Source organism: Mauremys mutica, chromosome 4 (genome assembly GCF_020497125.1).
Source record: "Mauremys mutica isolate MM-2020 ecotype Southern chromosome 4, ASM2049712v1, whole genome shotgun sequence".
NCBI lineage: Eukaryota > Metazoa > Chordata > Testudines > Geoemydidae > Mauremys > Mauremys mutica.
In genome coordinates this window covers 50,815,137-50,836,796 of record NC_059075.1, presented here as the reverse complement: position 1 = coordinate 50,836,796, position 21,660 = coordinate 50,815,137, and the positions used below count along the sequence as shown (strand labels likewise).

At 40.0% G+C, this 21,660-nt stretch overlaps 1 protein-coding gene across 6 annotated transcripts in view; it reads right to left on the bottom strand.

Moving 5' to 3' along the window:
- The window catches only part of PRKD1 (protein kinase D1), a 294,163-nt gene that overhangs the window by 70,495 nt on the left and 202,008 nt on the right, over positions 1-21,660 (bottom strand). For 3 of the 6 annotated variants that reach the window (XM_045016463.1, XM_045016460.1, XM_045016462.1), the window contains exons 3-5: positions 10,646-10,777; positions 6,379-6,539; positions 1,210-1,233 (exon numbers count right to left, since the gene is read on the bottom strand). In XM_045016463.1, coding sequence (XP_044872398.1) covers positions 1,210-1,233; positions 6,379-6,539; positions 10,646-10,777 — 317 coding nt within the window. The other 3 variants (XM_045016464.1, XM_045016466.1, XM_045016461.1) reach the window with 3 other exon arrangements.

The window sequence follows — 21,660 nt, the reverse complement described above, 5'->3', positions numbered from 1 at the left end:
CTTACCCATCCTGGCTAATAGCCATTTATGGATTTAACCACCATGAATTTATCCAGTTCCCTTTTAAACACTGTTATAGTCCTAGCCTTCACAACCTCCTCAGGTAAGGAGTTCTACAAGTTGACTGTGCGCTATGTGAAGAAGAACTTCCTTTTATTTGTTTTAAACCTGCTGCCTATTAATTTCATTGGGTGACCCCTAGTTCTTGTAGTATGGAAATAAGTAAATAACTTTTCCTTATCCACTTTCTCCACATCACACATGATTTTATATACCTCTATCATATCCCCCTTAGTCTCCTCTTTTCCAAGCTGAAGTGTCTTAGCCTCTTTAATCTTTCCTCATATGAGACCCTCTCCAAACCCCTAATCATTTTAGTTGCCCTTTTCTGAACCTTTTCTAGTGCCAGTATATCTTTTATGAGGTGAGGAGACCACATCTGTACACAGTATTCGAGATGTGGGCGTACCATCGATTTATATAAGGGCAATAATATATTCTCAGTCTTATTCTCTATCCCCTTTTTAATGATTCCTAACATCCTGTTTGCTTTTTTGACCGCCTCTGCACACTGTGCGGACATTTTCAGAGAACTATGCAAATGACTCCAAGATCTTTTTCCTGACTCGTTATAGCTAAATTAGCCCCCATCATATTGTATGTATAGCTGGGGTTATTTTTTCCAATGTGCATTACTTTACATTTATCCACTTTAAATTTCATTTGCCATTTTGTTGCCCAATCACTTAGTCTTGTGAGATCTTTTTGAAGTTTTTCTCAGTCTGCTTTGGTCTTAACTATCTTGAGCAGTTTAGTATCATCTGCAAACTTTGCCACCTCACTGTTTACCCCTTTCTCCAGATCATAAAGAATAAAGGTGTCAATTTTACATCAGTTGCATTTGTTTACTGTAAATACAACAAAGAACAAGCAGTAAGCTTTGAATTTCCTAACTCTGGGTGGATGTGCATTTTGGAATCTGAATGTACTTCTTAACTGTGTGGCTGGTCATTCTCTCTCTCACGGACAAATCAAAACTTTGGAACCAAACACCTCTGAATTTTGAAGAACATGACATACAAATCTGAATTAACCCACGTGTGTCTTAAGATGAGTTCTAACATCAGGGCTGTAAAATAAAAGATGCTGAACTTTTAACACATCTGTTCTTGATATTATGAGAGAGAATGTAGTAAATTTAGTACATACCTCATAGCCAGGGCTGAAAGGAGACTGAGACAGCAAGTTGGAAAGAGGAAAAGGCAGAACAAAGTAGAAAAAAAAGAAAACAATGTTACTTTTGAAGGAAGCATGAATATTTTATCATTTTACACTGAGCGGCTACTACGCAGAACATAAAAATAAAAATTGATTAGGTGTTCAGATAGATCTACTAGATTATGTAACCTACTCTTTGATCTTCACAGTCTTAAAATTTCTGTTGAATAAGAAGCATATTATTACTAAATTGAGAATGAAAAATAAATCACTGTCGAAACTTTAGAATCCGGAAGCTAGATTTTTTTTAATAGCCTTTAAATTTAGACCCATAATCAATTATGAGTGCAAATGAAATAATTTAGATGCGTTACTGGCTGATTTATGTATGTAGATGATATTTATGCTCATAAAGTGGGAAGTTAAAGTTTTCTCAGAGATCAGTAAACAAATATACATTTACAGCACTATAAACAAGTTTCAAGTGTGGTGGTACAAGGATAATAAAAACATCCTTCTGGCATTCCATGATTATTGTCTCTCAAAGACTTCCATGTCAATTACTCACGTTGAAAGTAAAGAGATTTTTCCCCCAACTGCCTGCCCTCCAAACCAAGGGCTTGTCTACACTGCCTTGTAGTTTGAACTACAAGGGCATGAATACCAGTGCACACCAAAGTGCTGCATTGTAACTGCCCTGTGTGGACGCTGACACCTAAAAGATTCGTAGTTTGCGTTAATGTGGTCCTCTTCAAACAGGACTATATTAATGCAAACTAGGAACCTTTTAATACATGCATGCAGTGTCCACACAGGGGAGTTACAGAGCAGCACTTTGGTGCGCATTGCTATTCATGCCCCTGTCGTCCAAACAGAGGGCAATGTAGACATAGCCTAGTCTTAAGTGTCTCAAACTAAAGCTGGGTTCTTTTGGGTTCACACAGAAGTCAAACTTTGTAACTTTGTTAACAATTCTGTTGATGGTACATTTCCAGGAATAGACTCTAACTTGCTCACTCTCAGCTGTGTTGGGTCTGCAGGGTAAACAAGAGTAAAAAGTAGTTAACATTTCTTTTAGTCACTAAACCAAGCAGAACTGATTCTGAATACACCCAAATCAATCAGCTCAGTAAATAAGCTGTCACACTCTTTTATGGAGAATAACAAGAGAAGAAAGAGCTGGAGGGAAGGCTTATGAGAAATGTATTTGATTGAGTGTGTCTGCTCACCCACAACTGACGGAGACAGCAGAATTAGAGGCAAGGTTGAATGTTCTGTGAAAATATGGCATCTTAATACAGCATCTTCACATTTTCTTTAAAACTGCAGTCATCATTTTGCACATACAAGTTTTAGGCGTGCATTTTTTATGCTTAAATCTGTGCACACAAAAATTAGGCCTTTTATATCTGTATTAGACAGATCTCTAGCTACCTGATTTTTGTGTGTGTTCAAATTATTCAGCTTATTATTTTTAGTGCCCACAAATGTTCTATGCCCATAGAACAGAGCAAATAGAGAGAGGAAAAAAGAAAACCCCATGGTGCCTGTCTTGCAGCATCTTACAATGACATCTAAGATGCAACAAAACAAGGTTACATAGCAGTTAGAGCACATGTTAGTGGTTCAACTGAATGTGATGATGATGATTGATGATGATGAATTTTAAGTTCTTTGGGAAAGGGACAATGTCTTCGTTTTGTATGTACAGCACCAAATGCAATTGGGCCCTGTCCCAATTAGGACTAGATCCTTGCAACCTGTCTCAAAACTAACGGATCTGGGTCAGGTTGGATCTGAAAACCACCTAACCCTCTCAGGCTTGGGTCAGGTGAGGTCATCGCTGATCACTTCCTCCTGTCCGTGGGATTGATGTAGCAGTGGCTGTGTGTGCCTCGTCCTGCTGGCCAGAACCACCTTAAAGAAACTCACCATGGAGTGAGTGTGCTGACAAATTGTAGTGCCCCTCACTTGGCAGCAAGCACAGTGCAGCGAGGCGATGGCGGTCAGCAGAAGCAGCCACTTCTGCATCGACCCCATGGGCACAAGGCAGCCAGAGATGAATCATGTGCCTAGGCTTGCAGGAAACCCACACCAAGGCGAGTGTTAAGGACCACATGGCAGTGCTGACACAAGTTTGGGGGGAAGTGTCAGGTTTGGGACAGGATTGGTCTGAAAATGACTAGAACTCTCAGGTTGGGTTCAGGCTGGCTATGTTTGGTCTGACTCTGGATTGACCAAGGCAGATCTTTAGTTGGGGCATTCAACTGCTATCACAATAAATTACAACAAAAATGGCTTTAAATGAACACAGCAGAACGAGAGAGTCCGAAGGAAGGATTAGAATGATGAGAGCTAACAGTGTATATGTACAAAAAACAAGCACGGGAAAAACTATTCATACAAAAACAATGGGTACAATTTTAGAGGTCACTTTTGAGAATTTGGCTCTAAATGAGGAGTATTTTCTTCATGGAAATTTTTGCCTCTGGAAGAAAAGGAAAATTAGAAAGTTACCTATTTAATTTCTCAAGGTTTAAGCATTTGACCTGCTACTTGTTAAAGGTTTTTATTTTATCCATCTATATGTCATTCTGAACCATAATTTGGTAGGAAAATGATAGCATTGTATGAGTTAATGATCTGTAAAGAAAAGAAATGTTACTAATATATACGCACTGCCACTCATTATAAACCCTACTATATTTCTTCATATTGAAATTTACAGTAACAATCTGGATTTTTTAAAGTATTTTTTTAAAATGGCATTTAATAAAGGTGTTTAAATAATTCAAGGAACATGTGTCCAACAAGCAGACAGGCAGGCTTTTAGTCACAGAATTAGAAGTCTAACAAACTCAAACTTTCAACTGAGCTGTACAACTAACAGAGCATGTATATAGAGAGGCCTGAACCAAAGCCCCAGAACACCCCTAAACTTTAGAAAAGTGTATCAATAGGATTGTTCAGCATTCTACAACACAGACTGTCTATTTAATGTTCCAGAAAGGTGCTTTAATGACAGTTCTGAAAGCCGAAGTCCACTATGCTCAGAACGCATACAATAATGGCAGCCTTGAGACCCACAACTAAGACACCCAATTACTACACCTCTATCCCGATATAACGTGACCCGACATAACACGAATTCAGATATAACGTGGTAAAGCAGTGCTCCGGGGGGGCGGGGCTGCGCACTCCAGTGGATCAAAAGCAAGTTCGATATAACACAGTTTCACCTATAATGCAGTAAGATTTTTTGGATCCCCAGGACAGCATTATATGGAGGTAGAGGTGTATATGTAGGCCACACCAACCAGACATTAGATGATCATCTGAATCATTACTTAACTGGGCTGCATACAGACAAATGGCCTAAATGACAAAGGTTCCATATTCTGTCACCAATCCTCTAACACATCCTGCCTCCCAAAATTATTTGTAACAATTATTTTTTAGGAACAGCAAATTCTTAAGATGTAATCATGCATCAAGTGAAGTAAAAAACAATGTCCTGCCCTTTCCATACATGGCATTCAAAATTCACCCTAGGGTTACATAATAATCAAATATTAATGTTTATATATTGTTCCTGAGAAGCATCTTATCCTTTTTAATCCAATGTGTCTTTTTTGGCAGTACTAAGTCCTGCAGCAATTTTAAGCTGTTTAAAATTTACATAAAGTAGCAGCCCCCCCACCCTTTTAACCACAGTTCTGGAAACAATCTAAAATAGTGTCATATTGCCTCTTAATTCTATTTTTATCAATATTGTAATGACATTAATAAGTGTGCATTTCTAAAATAAACCTTGAAAAGCCCAATCTGCAACTTTATTTTTTGTTCTACTAAATATTTTAAGTAAGTTTTTATTTTAAAAATGTATGTATTCATAATGTGCACCTGAATTTCTAAGTAGGTTAATGATAATTAGTGGCATCTGTAGATAATTGGGGTTCATGGATGGTGTTGCATGTAACACTAGGCCTATGTCATTTGAATAACGCTCTTGTCGTATGTCAGGTTCAATAAGTGTAACATTTTAATTGGAAAGAAAACAAGACAATGATTATTCTCATATGCTTATAAATTCTTTCCTCTTTTTTGAATTAAAATGTTTTCAAACTTTTATTTACCATGAGGTTCATTTCTGTGTGCACAGTGCAGCTTTTTTAGCTATTAAAATATATTAATTATGGCACTGTGTATATTATTTAGGTATCCCTCTCCATGACAAAAATATATATAGTAACCTAACTTATTCTAGTCATTAACTTTTTGTTCTTAAATGAAATACATAAATACATGTATTTTATTTTAGTGAAGCTGGTTATCACCCTTATACTAAGTGCTTGTTTACAAAGCATGTGACAAAGCAGTGTGATTAGTAAAGCGCTCCAATTGTCCCATGTAGACCCTGATGGCACATTAATGTTAACGTGAACGAGAGTGTGCCAGCAGGAGCTATCTGGGACAGTTAGAGTGCAGAATATTAGAGTCCTTGATAAAGCACACCCCAGTACTTTGCTGGTTCCGTGTAGACAAGCCCTAAGATTTCTTCCTAAACCTAATACTCTTTTCTAAAACAAGATGCATATGTAAACATCACCAAATACAAAAGGATTATTTGCAAAAGGATTATTTACTAGTTAAAGCGCTGTAGGAATCATTGTGGTTCATGCACTACACAGATGAAAAACGTCTGAACACACACAAAACCAAGAGCAGAAGTTATTCAGATATTTAATGAGCCCCCATTTCAAGTGTTCTCCTGAGGCCATTTTTCACTGTACCACAAATCAATACAAATGCAGCTTTGACATAACAGATTTTTTTTCAATTATGCAGTAAACATATTTGTCATATCAATTCTAATTTATATACCAATTCCAATTCTACAATCAGTTGGGACTACTCATCTAAGAAAAGGTGACATCACCAGACCCTCAAATACCATAATCCTTCAAAAATGGATTATTTACTGTATTCGGGTTATGATGGAAGCAGAGCTTGACAAATATGCATTCATATGCTGAGACAGTGCCCTTCCTGTTGTGTTAAGGTGCTCTTTTTCACAACAAAGTGTGGTAAATTTACAAAACATTGAATTTCATTTTTTTTGCAACAGTCTATTATTTTAATAATTAGATAATTGCATACCAGAAGGGCCTCATCTGGGGTGGTAGGTGAGAGTTCTGCAGATACTGTCCGAATAGTGTTGAGTCCCGTTAAGGAAACATTTGAGAGTCGTCTTTTACGTACACCACTGCAGTTGTTAGGGATTTTAAATGCACACCTCTTATGGTAGTTTAGACCACATCCTGAAAAGGAAAACATGAAACTTTCCTATTAAAGATTATTTCAGAATAAAGTAGAAATGCATTTTTATATTGAACAAAAATGGCACCCTAATTTTCTCTGAAGCTATTGTTATTCAGCATTGCTATTTAGCTTTAAGTTTTGCTAGTTTAAAAAGGTGTTAAGGGAAATCTCAGTGGTTTATATATAATTTAATAAACTTCCAAAAGTTACCACCATGACCAAACCTCAGTCTTAGTCCCTCATTTGCCAAGAATCTATGAGCGGAAGGCACTATGGTGGCTTTATACTCAGTACATGGGAGGTAGGGAAAAAAGATTTAATTTCACGTCAGTCATTGGCAACATTCCAACAGGAGCTCAGTACAGATGCTCTGGATAAAGTGAGAATCATCACAGCAAATATCTATACTCTGATCTCTTACCAGCATTGTTCAAGAGCAACTTTAATGAAGTCAGTAGAGTTATACTGGTATAAAATCAGATAAAAGAATTAGGCTCAGGGTGTGAGAAATGTACATGACAGAAAGGCCTTTCCTCAGATAAAGATTAGACATGGACAACCCTCTGTGACACCTCCTTGGGGTACAGAGTGAGGCTTCCGCCTGCCTTTAGTGTGAGAAAGCCTTGCCTGTACCTGTCGTGGGTAAGCTTCCTGACTCCACCAGCACGGGCAACACAAGCACTCGCCGCTTAGCCTACGGAGGCTCTGCTGGCCCTGTGCAGGTTAGCGATAGGCACACTCCAAACCCCAAGTCATCCAAGCATCCTTCTAGAGTGCCCAGCCACTAGTCCACTGGATGCTCTCAGCATTCAAAGATTTACTGCTCACAAAGGAACTGTACACCCCAGCTTAACACATACACCTCAGATCACAGCTCCACTTAACACATGGCTCTTAGATAAGTTTATAGCACAAATGATTAAACTTTTATTTAACAAAGTATAGAAATTCAAGAGATGGTAAGTAGAAATATTGGAAACAAATTGTTACATACAAATAAAATCATAACACTCATTCTAGAGCCTAGACTTAACTAACGAGTTACTGTCATGTCTTATAGGGCAGAGCTCACTCAAAATTCTTCCCATGTATTACAGGCAGGCTTCGCTGGGATCTTCCATTCAAGAGACAAGCTAAATTGTCAGCCTTCTTCCTCAGTGGAAAAGATTCAGGATGTCTCCCTGTATCTTCAATTATACCTCCACAATCATTATCTTTCCTCATAATCAGGACACCTCCCTGCTGGTTGTTGTTTTCCTGTGTGCCTCTTTCTTGGCAATTTTACAATCTCTTGATTAGCATATGGCTCAGACTGTAGCTAGGCCTCCATTGTGAAGCGGACAATACTCAATATATACATTACCAGTCACAGAGACATAAAAGTGTCTCTTCCTTCCTACCTGACAGGAGCTGATCTGCCCTAACTAACACACCTTAAGAACATAATTTTCAGTACAGATACATAATTCCTTAGACTTTATCCGTACATACATTTCGCAATGATTATGATGACCAGTGGACTCTTGGCAGAGATCTCACATGCCACCTTTTGGTAAACTTAATATGCATACATCTGACCTTGGGGATGCACCCTTTGCCACCAAAAGGTTTGTGGATCACACCCTCCTCTGTGCCTAAATTCTGGATTTTATAGTATGACAAGACCTCATGAGGAAGAGAGCATAGCCTGGCATTTGGTGTTGTGAAGGGAGGAGAGTTTGCAATTGGAGATAGCAGTACCAGATTATGGCTAAATAAAGATGGGGGAAAGTGAAAGCTGACAAAAAATGTTTCATGTTCTTTGTTGATTTGTATCCAATTCAATCCCAATGAACCCAGTGGTATTCCCGAGGATCCCAGTCAACATAAGATTTTGGACCCACAGGATTTAAAGAAGTTATTATTACTTACAAACAATTAATATCAAACTCTAAGGCTATGTCTACACTACAAATTACTTTGGTATAATTTACGTTGTTCAGGGGTGTGAATAATCCACACCCCTGAGTGACATAAGTTATACCAACCTAAGTGCCATTGTAGACGGCGCTATGTCAGTGAGAGAGCTTCTCCCACCAACATAGGTACCACCTCTCATGGAGGCAGGAGTTATTAAGCCAACAGGAAAGCTCTCTCCCATCGGCTTAGAGCATCTTCACCAAACGTTCTGCAGCTGGGCCTCTGTAAATTATGTGTGTAAACTCAGCCTGTAACTAAACACATGAAAGCGAATATCAATACTAGTAAATCTAGTTATCTTTGCACTTCAAACAATACAATATTTTGCAGCCAACAGTATTATTATTTGTCTATGGACGACATGGGATATACATTTTTTCCCCTTTAAAGAAGCCTGGATATCTTGAAGAGTAAGGATTACAAATGTACCCATAAAATAGCTGGACTTTCCAAAGCAGCAGACATTCAGAAAGTTTACTGTGTTGTCCCAAGAAAGGTTCCCTAGATTCAGAAAAACGATGAGCCCAGTGGCACGTTAAAGACTAACAGATTTATTTGGGCATAAGCTTTCGGGGGTAAAAAACCCACTTCTTCAGATGCACTTCTTCTTCCATGCTTCTGAAGAAGTGGGTGTTTTACCCATGAAAGCTTGTGTCCAAATAAATCTGTTAGTCTTTAAGGTACCACCAGATTCCTCGTTCTTGTGGATACAGACTAACAGGGCTACCCCTCTGATACTAGATTCAGTCATTCAGCTACCATTTGTTCATTTATTCTAGGCCAGGAGGAGAAAGATCATCATCACTATCCTTGTTACTTTAGTCATACTAAGCAACTTGTTTTGAATTCCCACAATATTTTTATTCCATTATTAGCTTTACTCCAGGAATTGCTACATTTATTTTCATGTTGTCCTTTTTCTGTCATCTCAATTTATCAATGAGTTAGGTCAGAAAACCATACAAAATTACTCTTTATTTAAACACAATATCTTTTTTAAAAGGGAAGAGAGTAGATCCCATTTCCCCAGCAGAATAATGGCTTACGCCTCTTGAACTCCTCCTCCTAAATAATCTACTCTGGTCATTATAAGCATTTAAATGCTTATAAATAAGCAATTCAGAGGGGAGTGAGATTAACCAGTAAGGACTCTGTTCAACAATGAATACGCTTCTAGGCAAATTCACATGCCGTTACTTTCTGCCAGGGTATCCATCCCAACCATACCCTAAGTACAAATCATACAGACTCCACTAAGCCTGATGGCTTTGCATCATTACTTAATGTTAGGGAAGATAATGTAGACTCCACAAACAATTTTTAAAAAAGATTCAGGGCCTAAAACTAGACAAGAAAATGAGAAAAACAAATTTATTTTTCGTTTTTCAAAAAATTCTCCTTGATGGCTGGAGTAACCCTGGTCAGTGTAGCCCTCGCTGAAAACAATGAGCCATGCCTCTCAACCTGCCTAGGTTCAAATATGCAGTGTGTGCCAAATACCCAAAATGAAGAAAACAAACAAACAAACAATTCATGGAGGAAAATTAAGTGGGATTCACTTTTTAGTGGAAAAAATTCTGGCTATAATCTCAGTTAGATATTCTTCATTTTTTATGTAAATAATATTCAATAGCAAAAAGTGAATGAACACCAAATTAATGTGGAACATAGGGAACTTTGAGACTACATTGTGTGATTGTCCCTTGAAATGAAAGTCATCCAATAGGTATGCAATGAGTTTTGTGCTTTTTTTCATGCACACACGACTCCTAAACCATCTGTGTGTTCACACTGTTGTACCTGCACCAGTACAGCCCATATTGAATTAGAAACCATGGGTGAAATCCTGGATCCATGGAAATCAAACTCCCATTGACTTCAGCAAAGTCAGGATTTTACTCCATATGTCCACACAACACTGTGCTGCATTGATTGTACTGCCTTGCTGTCTCAAAAAGTACGCTGTAATACCTTGGATTGGCTCCAGGCTCACTATATTCTGACCAGTTTCCACAATGCATTATGGGATGCCCCTTGGAGACCAGAAGAATAGTTCTGGTGCCCACACAATTTTCAGATACTGTCAAGCACAGAAGTGGCATGCTTGACTGACTGAGACTGGAAAGCAAATGCTAATGTAACTTACCTTCACACTTAAGTCCCTGACGCACAAGACCCCACAGCATTTCTCCACAGTGGTCACAGAAGGCTGGTGCTCGGTATGAATGAACAAACAGAGCATGGGGACGGATCTGAAAGTCTTCAAATGTGGCAGAAGCTGTAAAACAAAAACATATAAAAGATAAAGCTAATACATACCATAATTAATCTGTGTCATTATGTGATATTTTATTGTAATAGGTAATTTGATTTTTTTTCCAGATATAATTGAAATACAATCATTATTATCTTGAGTTTCTCTCTTGTGGTCATTATTGTACACGGAATTCTTTATTCATGTAGAATTTAATTTATAGAAAGAGAAGTATGGATTTGCAATTGCTTGTAAATATTCCAAGGATAAAATGCTAGTAACTATCAGCCATACCAAAATGAATGTTAGAAAAATCTATAAGTGTGCTTCTAAGTATATTTGCCAATCCTTCAGATGTACACTAAAGTTGCAGCCAACTTTTATACTTTCCTTTCCAACTTTTGTACTGCTTAGAATAATACTGATCTCTTACCAGAGCTATCATAGTCACAACTATTAAAACCTGTGTATTTATGAAATGTTTGTTCATAATATCTATTGAACTCGCATCCAAGCCTGTCATTTACATTATTTTATAATCCTTCATTTTTACAGTATATCGTAATGTATTTACCAAGGATTTTTTTTTAATTTTTAAATTGTTGTAAATGTTGTCATCAAAATTTAAAGGTGTGATTATTTGCCATTTTTTCATAATGGTTGTATGAGGTAGTTGCTACATTCATCCAGATTTATTAAGACTCTCTCTGAGGTAATGTGATAAATAACATATTGGTAATCTAGAATGAGTATTATCTGTTTTCTAGCAAAGGCATAAAGAATGATTAGTGCATTAAACCTTTGCCATAAATTAGCAAAGGATTCAACCAAATTTCAAGAAATTTTTCTAAGCACTATTTTATAAGATTGCATCATTATGTGAAGATAGACACAAGCTAAGATACATTGCATAGGAGCATTGTAGCCGCATGTCATTATCAAACACGGAAAATGAAAGTGGACAAGAAGGGCCACTGATGCAGACCATTTCTTAACAGGAAGCATATTACCATTTGCCCAGTCAAATGCTAAAAAAACAAAAACAGTTACTAACCTTTCCATAACTGTTGTTCTTCGAGATGTGTTGCATGTGTCCATTCCAATGTAGGTGTGTGTGCGCCCTGCCCAGTGCTGATACGTCTGTGACAAGGGACAGCGATGGATGGGAACGGAATGCTCACGCAAACCACCAGTGGGCCCAGCCACCAACCAAGGGAGATGAGAACTGGGGGGAGGAACCATGAGGATCGTGTTCAGATGGTGGGGTTTTGCTGAGTACACCAAAGCTAGCCATGCCTGGAGACGTCTGAGTCAAAGTTTTGCATACTGAACTACATAAGTACATGAGGTCATTTGACCCAACAGCCTCAGGCAATTCCATGTCACTATAATCAGGCATTCCTTGAGGTGCTCTATAAGCATCATGATTGCCTGAATCTGCCCTTCCAGGAGAAAGGCTCTGGCTTGGTCAGAATTGAGCACCACTTCAATGAACTCTATCCTCTGTACCAAGGAAAGGGTAGATTTCTGCTTATTCATTAGTAGGCCTAGATCCCAGAAGGTTGACTGGATGAGATGTATGCTTGACTCCACCTGAGCCCTAGTCCAGCCTCTGACCAGCCAGTCGTCAAAGTAAGGGTAAACCTGAACACCTTGCCTCCTTAGGTAGACCGCTACGACCACCATGAACTTTGTAAACATGCGTGGTGCTGCCGATAGGCAGAACAGGAGAACTGCAAAGTGGTAGTGCATGCGATTCACAACAAACTTGAGGAATCTTCTGTCCCACTGAAATATCAAAATGTGAAAATAAGTGTCTCTTAAATCAAGGCTGGTGTACCAGTCCCCTCGATCTAGGACGGGGATGATGGAATACAATGAGACCACGTGGAACATTAGCTTCTTGAGGTAACTGTTGAGCTGCCACAGGTCCAGGATAGATCTGAAACCTCCCTTGGCTTGCAGGATTAGAAAATAATGGGAGCAGAACCCTCAACTCCTTAATTTCTGTGGAACCTCTTCCACCTCTTGGGCTTAGGGTGACCAGATGTTCCGATTTTATAGGGGCAGTCCCGATTTTTGGGTCTTTTTCTAATATAGGCTCCTATTACCCACCACCCCCATCCCAATTTTTCACACTTGCTGTCTGGTCACCCTACTTGGGCTAGAAGTTGCTCATGAGAAGGGTTCCTGAAGAGAGACGGGGAGAAGGATGGGGTGGGCGGAAGGTAATTGAATTGGAGGGTATATCCCACTTCTATTGTGCTTAGTACCCAAGGGTCTGTAATAATACGGGACCATGCCCGAAGGAAGTGGAACAAGTGGTCCGCAAACAAAGTGCAGGTTGGATCCAAAGTCTCTGTGGCTGGTACGCTGTCCCCATGAGTCCCATCAAAAGACTTGCTTAGAATGCGTGGAATGTCTTGGGGAAGCAGGCATTGATGATGAGAGGACTGGGGTGGAGGTCTCTGCCTGAAGTCTCAGCTTCTCTTCCTCTGTGAGTCCTTCTGGGACGGTGGAGGGAAGAACCAGAAGGAAGGCTGGGGCATAAAATGCTTTCTTATAGATGCCGGGGTGTGTACGATCAGGGACTTCATAGTAGCCCTGGAAACTTAGAGGCCATGGAGCTTAGAGTCCGTCTGCTCTGAAAAGAGCAAAGTGCCCTTAAAGAGAAGATCCTGGAGAGTCTGTTGGACCTCATGTGGGAGGCCTGAGGATTGGAACCAGGAACTTCTATGGATAACCACTGCAGAGGCCATGAACCTGACTGCTGAATCTGCAGCTTCCAGGGTCCCTTGTAGGGAAGCCCTTCCTACAGACTTCCCCTCCTCCATCAAAGAGGAGAACTCGTGTCTGGCCTCTTGGGGCATCAAGTCCTTAAATTTTAACAAGGAGTCCCAAATATTAAAGTCATAAACTGCTTGTTAGTTCGCAAAACTGAGCTGCAACCCCACAGTTGAGTAGTCCTTCCTCCCAAACAGGTCTAGCTTCTTAGTGGTAACCCGTCACTCTTGTTCATTGGCAGCTGAGACCACCAAGGATACTGGGAGTGGGAGAGCATGTAAAAATTCATATCCCTTAGCCAGGACAAAGTTCTTCTTTTTGGACTTTTTGGCTGTGGGAGGTAGGGATGCTGGGGTTTGCCATAGGGCTTTTATTGGGTCCCTGATGACCTTGTTGAGGGGAAGGGCCACTCTTGACAGGCCCACTGTGGCCAAGATGTCCAACAAAGAGTGGGAGGATTCCTTAACCTCCTCCATCTGGATGCTCAGGTTTTGGGCCACTTTCTTAAGAAGAGTCCCACTGTTGTCATGAGAGAGCGCAATGTCAGCTCCTGCCACAGGCCTCGTCAGGAGAAGAAGAGGAGGAATCCTGCACCTGCAGGGAGTACTGGTCTTTGCCTTCGGCACTGGCTGAGTCACATGGTGTTGTCTCCTCGTAGTCAGTACCAGTCCGGTACTGGAGCCTGGATCAGGGTCTGCTCAAAGAGGTGGCAGTACTCTTCCCTCAGAGGCCACCGAGTAGGAGTGTCTTGATCGAAAACTCTGTGTAGGGGAAAACACCAATGGGTTCCAGAAGGACCACTGTACAGGCATCTGCCATTGTCCAGGAGGCCAAGCAACTGACAGAATGCCTGGCCCAGGTCCATCACAGAGAAGTACCAACTTGCATGCTGGGGCCGGTTGCTGCGGGAGATATAGGATTCCGATGATGAGGAATCTCTGTCTGGAGAACAGAGAGGAGCACTTCCCACTTGTGCTTGTGACCAGTTCTAAGGCAGGGAAGACCAGGATGGGCCACCATGACCAGCTCCCCGTTAGACAGTACCGAGGGCCTCAGTACCGAGCTATAGCCAGTAGTCACATGTTCTCTTCTGCCCGCTGACACCGACACCATTGGCTCTTGTACCACTGGCAATGCCAGCACCGACAGCAGGAGCAGGTCTCTAGCTGCAGCAGAAAACTCCAGCGTGGATGGTACCGTCGAAGTGCTGACAGATTGATCAGTGCCAGGCTCAATGGCGCCTCCAATGTGGCTGGAGTGAATGGCACTTCCTGAGTTGCTGGAGCCGCGGAATGGCCCTGTGCAGGTCACGCTCTGCTGCGGTCTCCATGTCTGGCCATTCTAGGAGTCGGGGAACATCTTCTTCTGTTTCTTCCTCAGCACCGGAGATGGTGAACAGTGACAGCGTTCTTGGATGGTGACAGGAGCGCCAGGCCTCGGCACCAGTTCAAAGGAAACTCTGCTAAAACAGAGAAACTAAATCTAACAACTGCAAAAGAAAAGTTAGCTAACTATGAATAAAACTATGTACAAAGTAGGCAACAAAGTCCGCTGAGGAAGATTTGTAAGAACAAGGTCAGAGAAGTTCCAGCGACTGTCCTGGGTGGCAAGAAGGAACTGAGGGAGCATGGAAACACCAATGCCCTATAAACTATTGCTATGGACATGTGGCACTGAGGGAAAAATTTCCGGTGGCTGTACTCGGAGCACACACACACTTAAATTGGAATGGAGATGTGCAATCACTCAAGAATAGGAAGTTTCACAGAAAGATCAAAAATTGGCCTGCACTCATAATTTCAAATCCTCTTGGGAAAGGTGCAACAATTCCAACTGTTGGAACAGCTATGATAGTTAGAATAATCATTTTGGGATTGGCTTATAGAATAGGCACCTACAGTATATAAAGACATTTTGGTTCCAGATCATCAACGTTCAGATGTTTAATTTGAATCAAAGATTTGTTTGGCCTCATTACAAGAGTGGGAGTGAAACTGACAATCTGAAGGACTGGAAAGGGGCTGTAAAGAGTACTACAGGGAAATAAGCCAGGGCCTTATAGCAAGACAATATATCCCTGGAGGTGTGAACAAAATGGTGTATTTATATTTTAATCATACAGCTAAAGCTACAAAAATGTCTTTTAAAGCTGCATGTGAGTGCTGACCACAGCACTAATCTGTGAATAATTTAATTGATCAGATATTGCATTCATAAATACTATGGGGATGGGCATTACATAAAACAGTTTAGGACAGGACTTAAACATATGCTTAAATCAACCCTGGTTCAGAACAGCACTTAAGCATGTGCTTAAATTCCATGGATGTGAGCAGGATTGAGCACATGCTTAGATGCTGTCCTGAATAGGAATATTTTTGGGAACTGGGGCCTAAGTAATACATCAAACGATGTCACGCAAATTTTTTGTGGTTCAATCCAAATAAAGTCTTGAGACCCAACCACTGCTGGGCCCATTCCTTTTCCTTTCACATTAATGGAGAGAGGACTGAAATACCAATCAAGGGGAAGGTTTTACACTAGTTATAGAGCTGATTATAATAAAGGCCAGCTGCAGTGAAGTCAGTCCTGTCTCTGTATGAAGTTGCACCACTTAGAAAAACATTTCTAAGAATTTCTACAGAGAAACAGTGTTAGCGCTGTCTAATCACACCAGTTTTTAGACTTGGGAATTTGTATCACAGATCTTCATCATATCAAATAAAAAATGGGGTCAAACGACTCACTATTATGGAATTAAACAAATCCTTTTCCACTTTACTCAACCCAAAACCCTAGAAATGTACTCCAGTCAAAAAACCTTTATCAATGGCGTGTCATTTATTTTGTAGGGAGTTTCCAAGTTTCAGATTTTCCTAATAGACTATGTAAAAAATGATTTAATATTCCAGGTATAATAATTCCATCCTTCAGTCCATCCATCCAGACAGTCCAATAGGTTAGGACATCCTGATTCATAATTAAAATAGTTTTGAACTATTTAACATGGACTGAAGACAAACAATATACATTTATTCAGATGCATTTCAGCCAAGCAAGGTTTAGATCACCTAAGAAAAACAACTGTGGGGAGTTACTGCGCTAGGGTTTTTCAAAATAAAGTGGTCAATTCTATTGTTAAGTCAATGTTGGCCTTGGGATATCAAACAAAAATCATCAAAATAGATTTTACATTATTTAGGAGGCTCCTTCAAGAGTTTACTTTGGCTTGGACTGAACATGAATTGGCATATACAAATCCAAAGTAAGGAGCTGATCCTGAGATACATTCCATGCTGGCAACTCCCATAGACTTTAGTGTGAGTTATATACTGTGGGATCAAGCCCTTAGACTTCAAAATGTATTTAAAATGTAAAATGTTTCACTTTTCTTGGACCTATTGTACATGGTACAAACATAACATAGGCACTAATACTTAAATTATTAATTGTATAATGCAGTCATATTTTAGAAATAGACACACTGCATACTTTAGGTACTAAATTCAACTATTGTAGGGAAACAGGCTCTGTGTTAATAGGAATAATATTTAAATGTTTGTGTTGCCTGAAACATTCAGTTAAATCTATGCCTGGTTTGAAGGCCAGTGAGATATTACATTGGTCAAAGTAAATTTGCCTTCTGTGTCATCAGCCAGAATAAATAAGTAAATCAAAACTAATGTATATTGTCTATTGGGTTTGGACCTTAAACTGTTACATAATCTAGTTGCCATATTCCAGTGGTTATTTCTGTAGATGTGGTACAGGCAGTTGGAAATGCAACAGCATTGTTGTTAACATGTTAATAATCAAATTACTTATTAAATAGAGAATTATGAATACCAAACTTGACTTAGGCTCCAGTTCAGCAAATCATTTAAGCATGTGCTAAAGTCCATCCCTATTCATCAAAATACATAAGCTCATGCTTAATTTAAAGCACATCCTTAAGTCCAACTGGAGTCAATGGGACTTGAGCATGTATCTAAAGTTAAACACATTTAAGTGCTTTGTTGAGCAGGGATGGACTGCTAAATTGCGGGGCTTAGTGAGAAATTATTGTCTGGGCTCATTTGTGAATGATATTTTAGACAACAGATACAATGCAGAAAAAGCACAGCACAGACTTTGAAAAATGCGATAACTTTTATTTATCATAGAATCATAGAATATTAGGGTTGGAAGAGACCTCAGGAGGTCATCTAGTCCAATCCCCTGTTCAAAGCAGGTCCAACACCAACTAAATCATCCCAGCCAAGTCTTTGTCAAGCTGGGCCTTAAAAACCTCTAAGGATGCAGATTCCAGCACCTCCCTAGGTAACCATTCTAGTGCTTCACCACCCTCCTAGTTAAACAGTGTTTCTTAATATCCAACCTAGACTTCCCACACTGCAACTTGAGACCATTGCTCCTTGTTCTGTCAGCTGCCACCACTGAGAACAGCCTAGCTCCATCCTCTTTGGAACCCCCATTCAGGTAGTTGAAGGCTGCTATCAAATCTCCCCTCACTCTTCTCTTCTGCAAACTAAATAACCCCAGTTCCCTCAGCTGCTCCTTGTAAGTCATGTGCCCCAGCCCTTAATAATTTTCATAGCCCTCCGCTGGACTCTCTCCGATTTATCCATATTCCTTCTGTAGGGTGGGGGGGCAAAACTGAACACAATACCTCAGATGTGGCCTCACCAGTGCCAAATAGAGAGGAATAATCACTTCCTTCGATCTGCTGGCAACAGGGGCAGCTCTATGTTTTTTGCCACCCCAAGCACGGCAGTCAGGCGGCCTTCGGCAGCACGCCTGTGGGCGGTCCGCTGGTGACGCGGATTCGGCGGCATTTCTGCAGGTGATCTGCCAGTCCCGCGCCTTTGGCGTATCCACCACCGAAGCGGCGGGACTGGCAGACCTCCCACAGGGATGCCGCCGAAAGCTGCCTGACTGCCGCCCTCACGGCGACCGGCATGCTGCCCCAGGCACGCGCTTGCTGCGCTGGTGCCTGGAGCTGCCCCTGACTGGCAATGCTCCTACTAATACAGCCCAATATGTTGTTGGCCTTCTTAGTTTGATAAGTTAATGAAAGAAAAAAATCATTTTTAGTTATACCCAAAATTAGCTATTGATTTAAAAAAAAAATGAAGATTGTGACTGAAGTGAATCTGAAATTTAGTTTTTCTATAAGCAGTTTTGCTACTGCTGCATTCAGTCCCATGTGCAATGGATAAACTGATGAAAAGTTTTGGTTGCTCAGTGTCATCCTCTCATTTTGCTTTTGTTCATCAGTATTATCCTCACTTTCTCCCAGGCTGACTCAAGTGGTAAAGAAAGAATTGACATCCCTTCTACTAAAGCTGTAATTGATCCAGTTGGGGTCCCTGCAGATTAATTGACAAGTCATCATGGCTCATGCACTCAGCATAAAAATTGAGCTTTCTACCATTTACATGGTGATGGCCTACTCTGTTGTTTAATTCAGACTGCAAGCAGAATATTAGACAGAACAATTTTATCTGTAAAAGTTAAATGCAAAACATTATGTTAATGCAACATTAAGTGTTCATAATTCAAACAAAAATAGTCAGGAAAAACAAAAATGTAAGCAGCAGTGAACTTGGTCTTGCTGCATGCCTGCAGTATTTTCTAATCACCCAGTTCTCTAGTGAAGAGACATTTATCATTCTGCAAGCTAGTTTCAGTAGGGTTTAATCATGATCCAAGATCATGTTTTATGATGACCTCATTTTCCAGTGAAGACAAGCCCAAAAGGAGCAGGATTTTATTAGGTTCTTCCTTAAATTATAACAACTGTTCAAAAATGATTTTTCACTTTTTTGTAACTTTTAAAATTATTATTATATACACTTGCAGACACACACACATAGGAAAGGCTTAACATGGACTATTTACGTTCAAAATTTCAACTTTCAGATTCCTCATTGTGAGCCTGTACGTAAAAATTAAAGCTGGCTGGCAGTCAGAACAGAAAAAATATATTTAGGCTGACTGCCTCAATACTTTTAAAAATATGAATCATTAACTCATAGTTAAGGATACGATTTAGTCACAGATTTAATGGATTCCGTGACTTTACAGGACATCCATGACTTCTTTGGCTTCAGCTGTTAGCGGCTGCAGCCAGGGCTACAGCCAGGGCTGTGTGCTCCCCGCCACCTCCTGGGCCATGCCCCTCCTCCCCCCTGCATGGCTGTGCCAGGGCTGGGCTCCCTCCAATAGCTGTGGCTGCCAGTCCCCCCCCTCCATAGAGCTCCAGCTGTCATTCCTCCCCTCCCCAACTTATTTTTTAGTAAAAGTCACAGACAGGCAACAGGCTTCCATGAATTTTTGTTTATTGCCCACAACTTGTCCGTGACTTTTACTAAAAGTAATCATGACAAAATCTTAACCTTGCTCATAGTAGTAAATGCTATGCTTGGTAATGTTGCAGGATTCAGTTCATAATAGACTATTATTTAACTCATAACTCATTTGTTGCCATCTATTCAAGCATCCCTAAGAAATTCTAAGCCATACTAAAACATGGACATTATAACAAGAACTTTGGGAAGGATTCATTGATCCAGCCACAATGATTAATGAATTTACACTTTTCTTTCATTATAGCAAAGCAGAGGGAGACATTTTGTTCTTCATCCGGGCCGGCTCCAGGCACCAGCCCAGCAAGCAGCTGCTTGGGGCGGTGAATGGTGAGGGGCGGCACGTCCGGGTCTTCGGCAGCGGGTCCCTCGGTCCCTCTCGGAGTGAAGGACCAGCCGCCGAATTGCTGCCGAAGACCTAAGCGGCAGCGGTAGAGCTGAAGATCGCAATCGTGGTTTTTTTTTTCTTTTCTCTTTTCTTTTTGCTGCTTGGGGCAGCAAAAACCCTGGAGCTGGCCCTGTTCTTCATTGATATGTTATTTTGACAACCAGTGGAAGGCAAGTCCTCAGTTTGTATAAATTGTCAGAGCTCCGTTTACACTAGCTGAGGATCTGACCTTGGATTTCTGAGCTGGAATAGGGCTTATACTAAGCTGAACTTTAATGTTTGGGGCCCAAATCATCTCATTCAATGGAAATTTGTGACTTCCCTGGAAATTAAACATACACAGCTGACAGAATGACTGGGCCACTTGCTTTATTCTCTGAATGGAAAAGGAGAATTGATTTATACCAATTTTGTTTCTTTAAAGTTAATTTGTCCTGGTCCCTATTTAAATTCATTTATTAGCAATATGTACCATTTTAATACAACTAAATCTATACTGAGATAAGGAAACTCAGATGGGGAAAACCTCTGTCTGCTATGTATTCTGGACATTTATGTAAACACCTGTGAACTCTGTAAATTTTGGTTACAAGGAAATTCCATAATGAAATTAATATCCTTATTTATCCACCACAGCTTTATGCCACTGAGAAATAAACAATAAAATCTAGATGGTTAAATAATTAAAAAATATTTGCTCAATATATACATACATTTTTAATTTCTGAGAGGAAAAAATATTAATAAGTAGCCAATATACATGACTCATCTTTAACTTCTGTATTTCTGATGTTCAATTTTAATATTCTTCTGTTAATTTTAGAGTGATTAGACAGTTTTAAAAATACAACCTATAAAGCACAACAGACTTTGCATTCATTTGAAATCCAAAGACAACATCCTTTCATTATGAATTTACCTGTTTTATACTCAAGGGAAAAATCAGCCCTAGCTTAGTTTATACATTCAGTCTCTGCTAATCATAAAATTGCACTTCAGAGACAATCATTTAGCACAGGAAAACAAAGTGAATACTGTAATTAAAGTTAATGTAGATATGGATCCAAAATGGACATTGACTAGACATATTAAAGAATTCAAATGACTGACAGTAAAGCAATAGCTTATAATATCTTACTCTGTTATAATCAGTCTGATTTGGATTAAAATCATATGGTAGACAAATTCATTAAACATAATGCCGCCATTACATTTATACTTGTTTCTCTCTGATTTACTATATTCATAGTCCATTGAAGAATATTGGAACAGTTGTGCCCAGGCCGAAAAGCATCTCCATTTGGCTTGATAGCAGGTTCTAGTAGACTCTTTTCTACTGTGGTTAAGGATCACCTGAATGGGGGCCA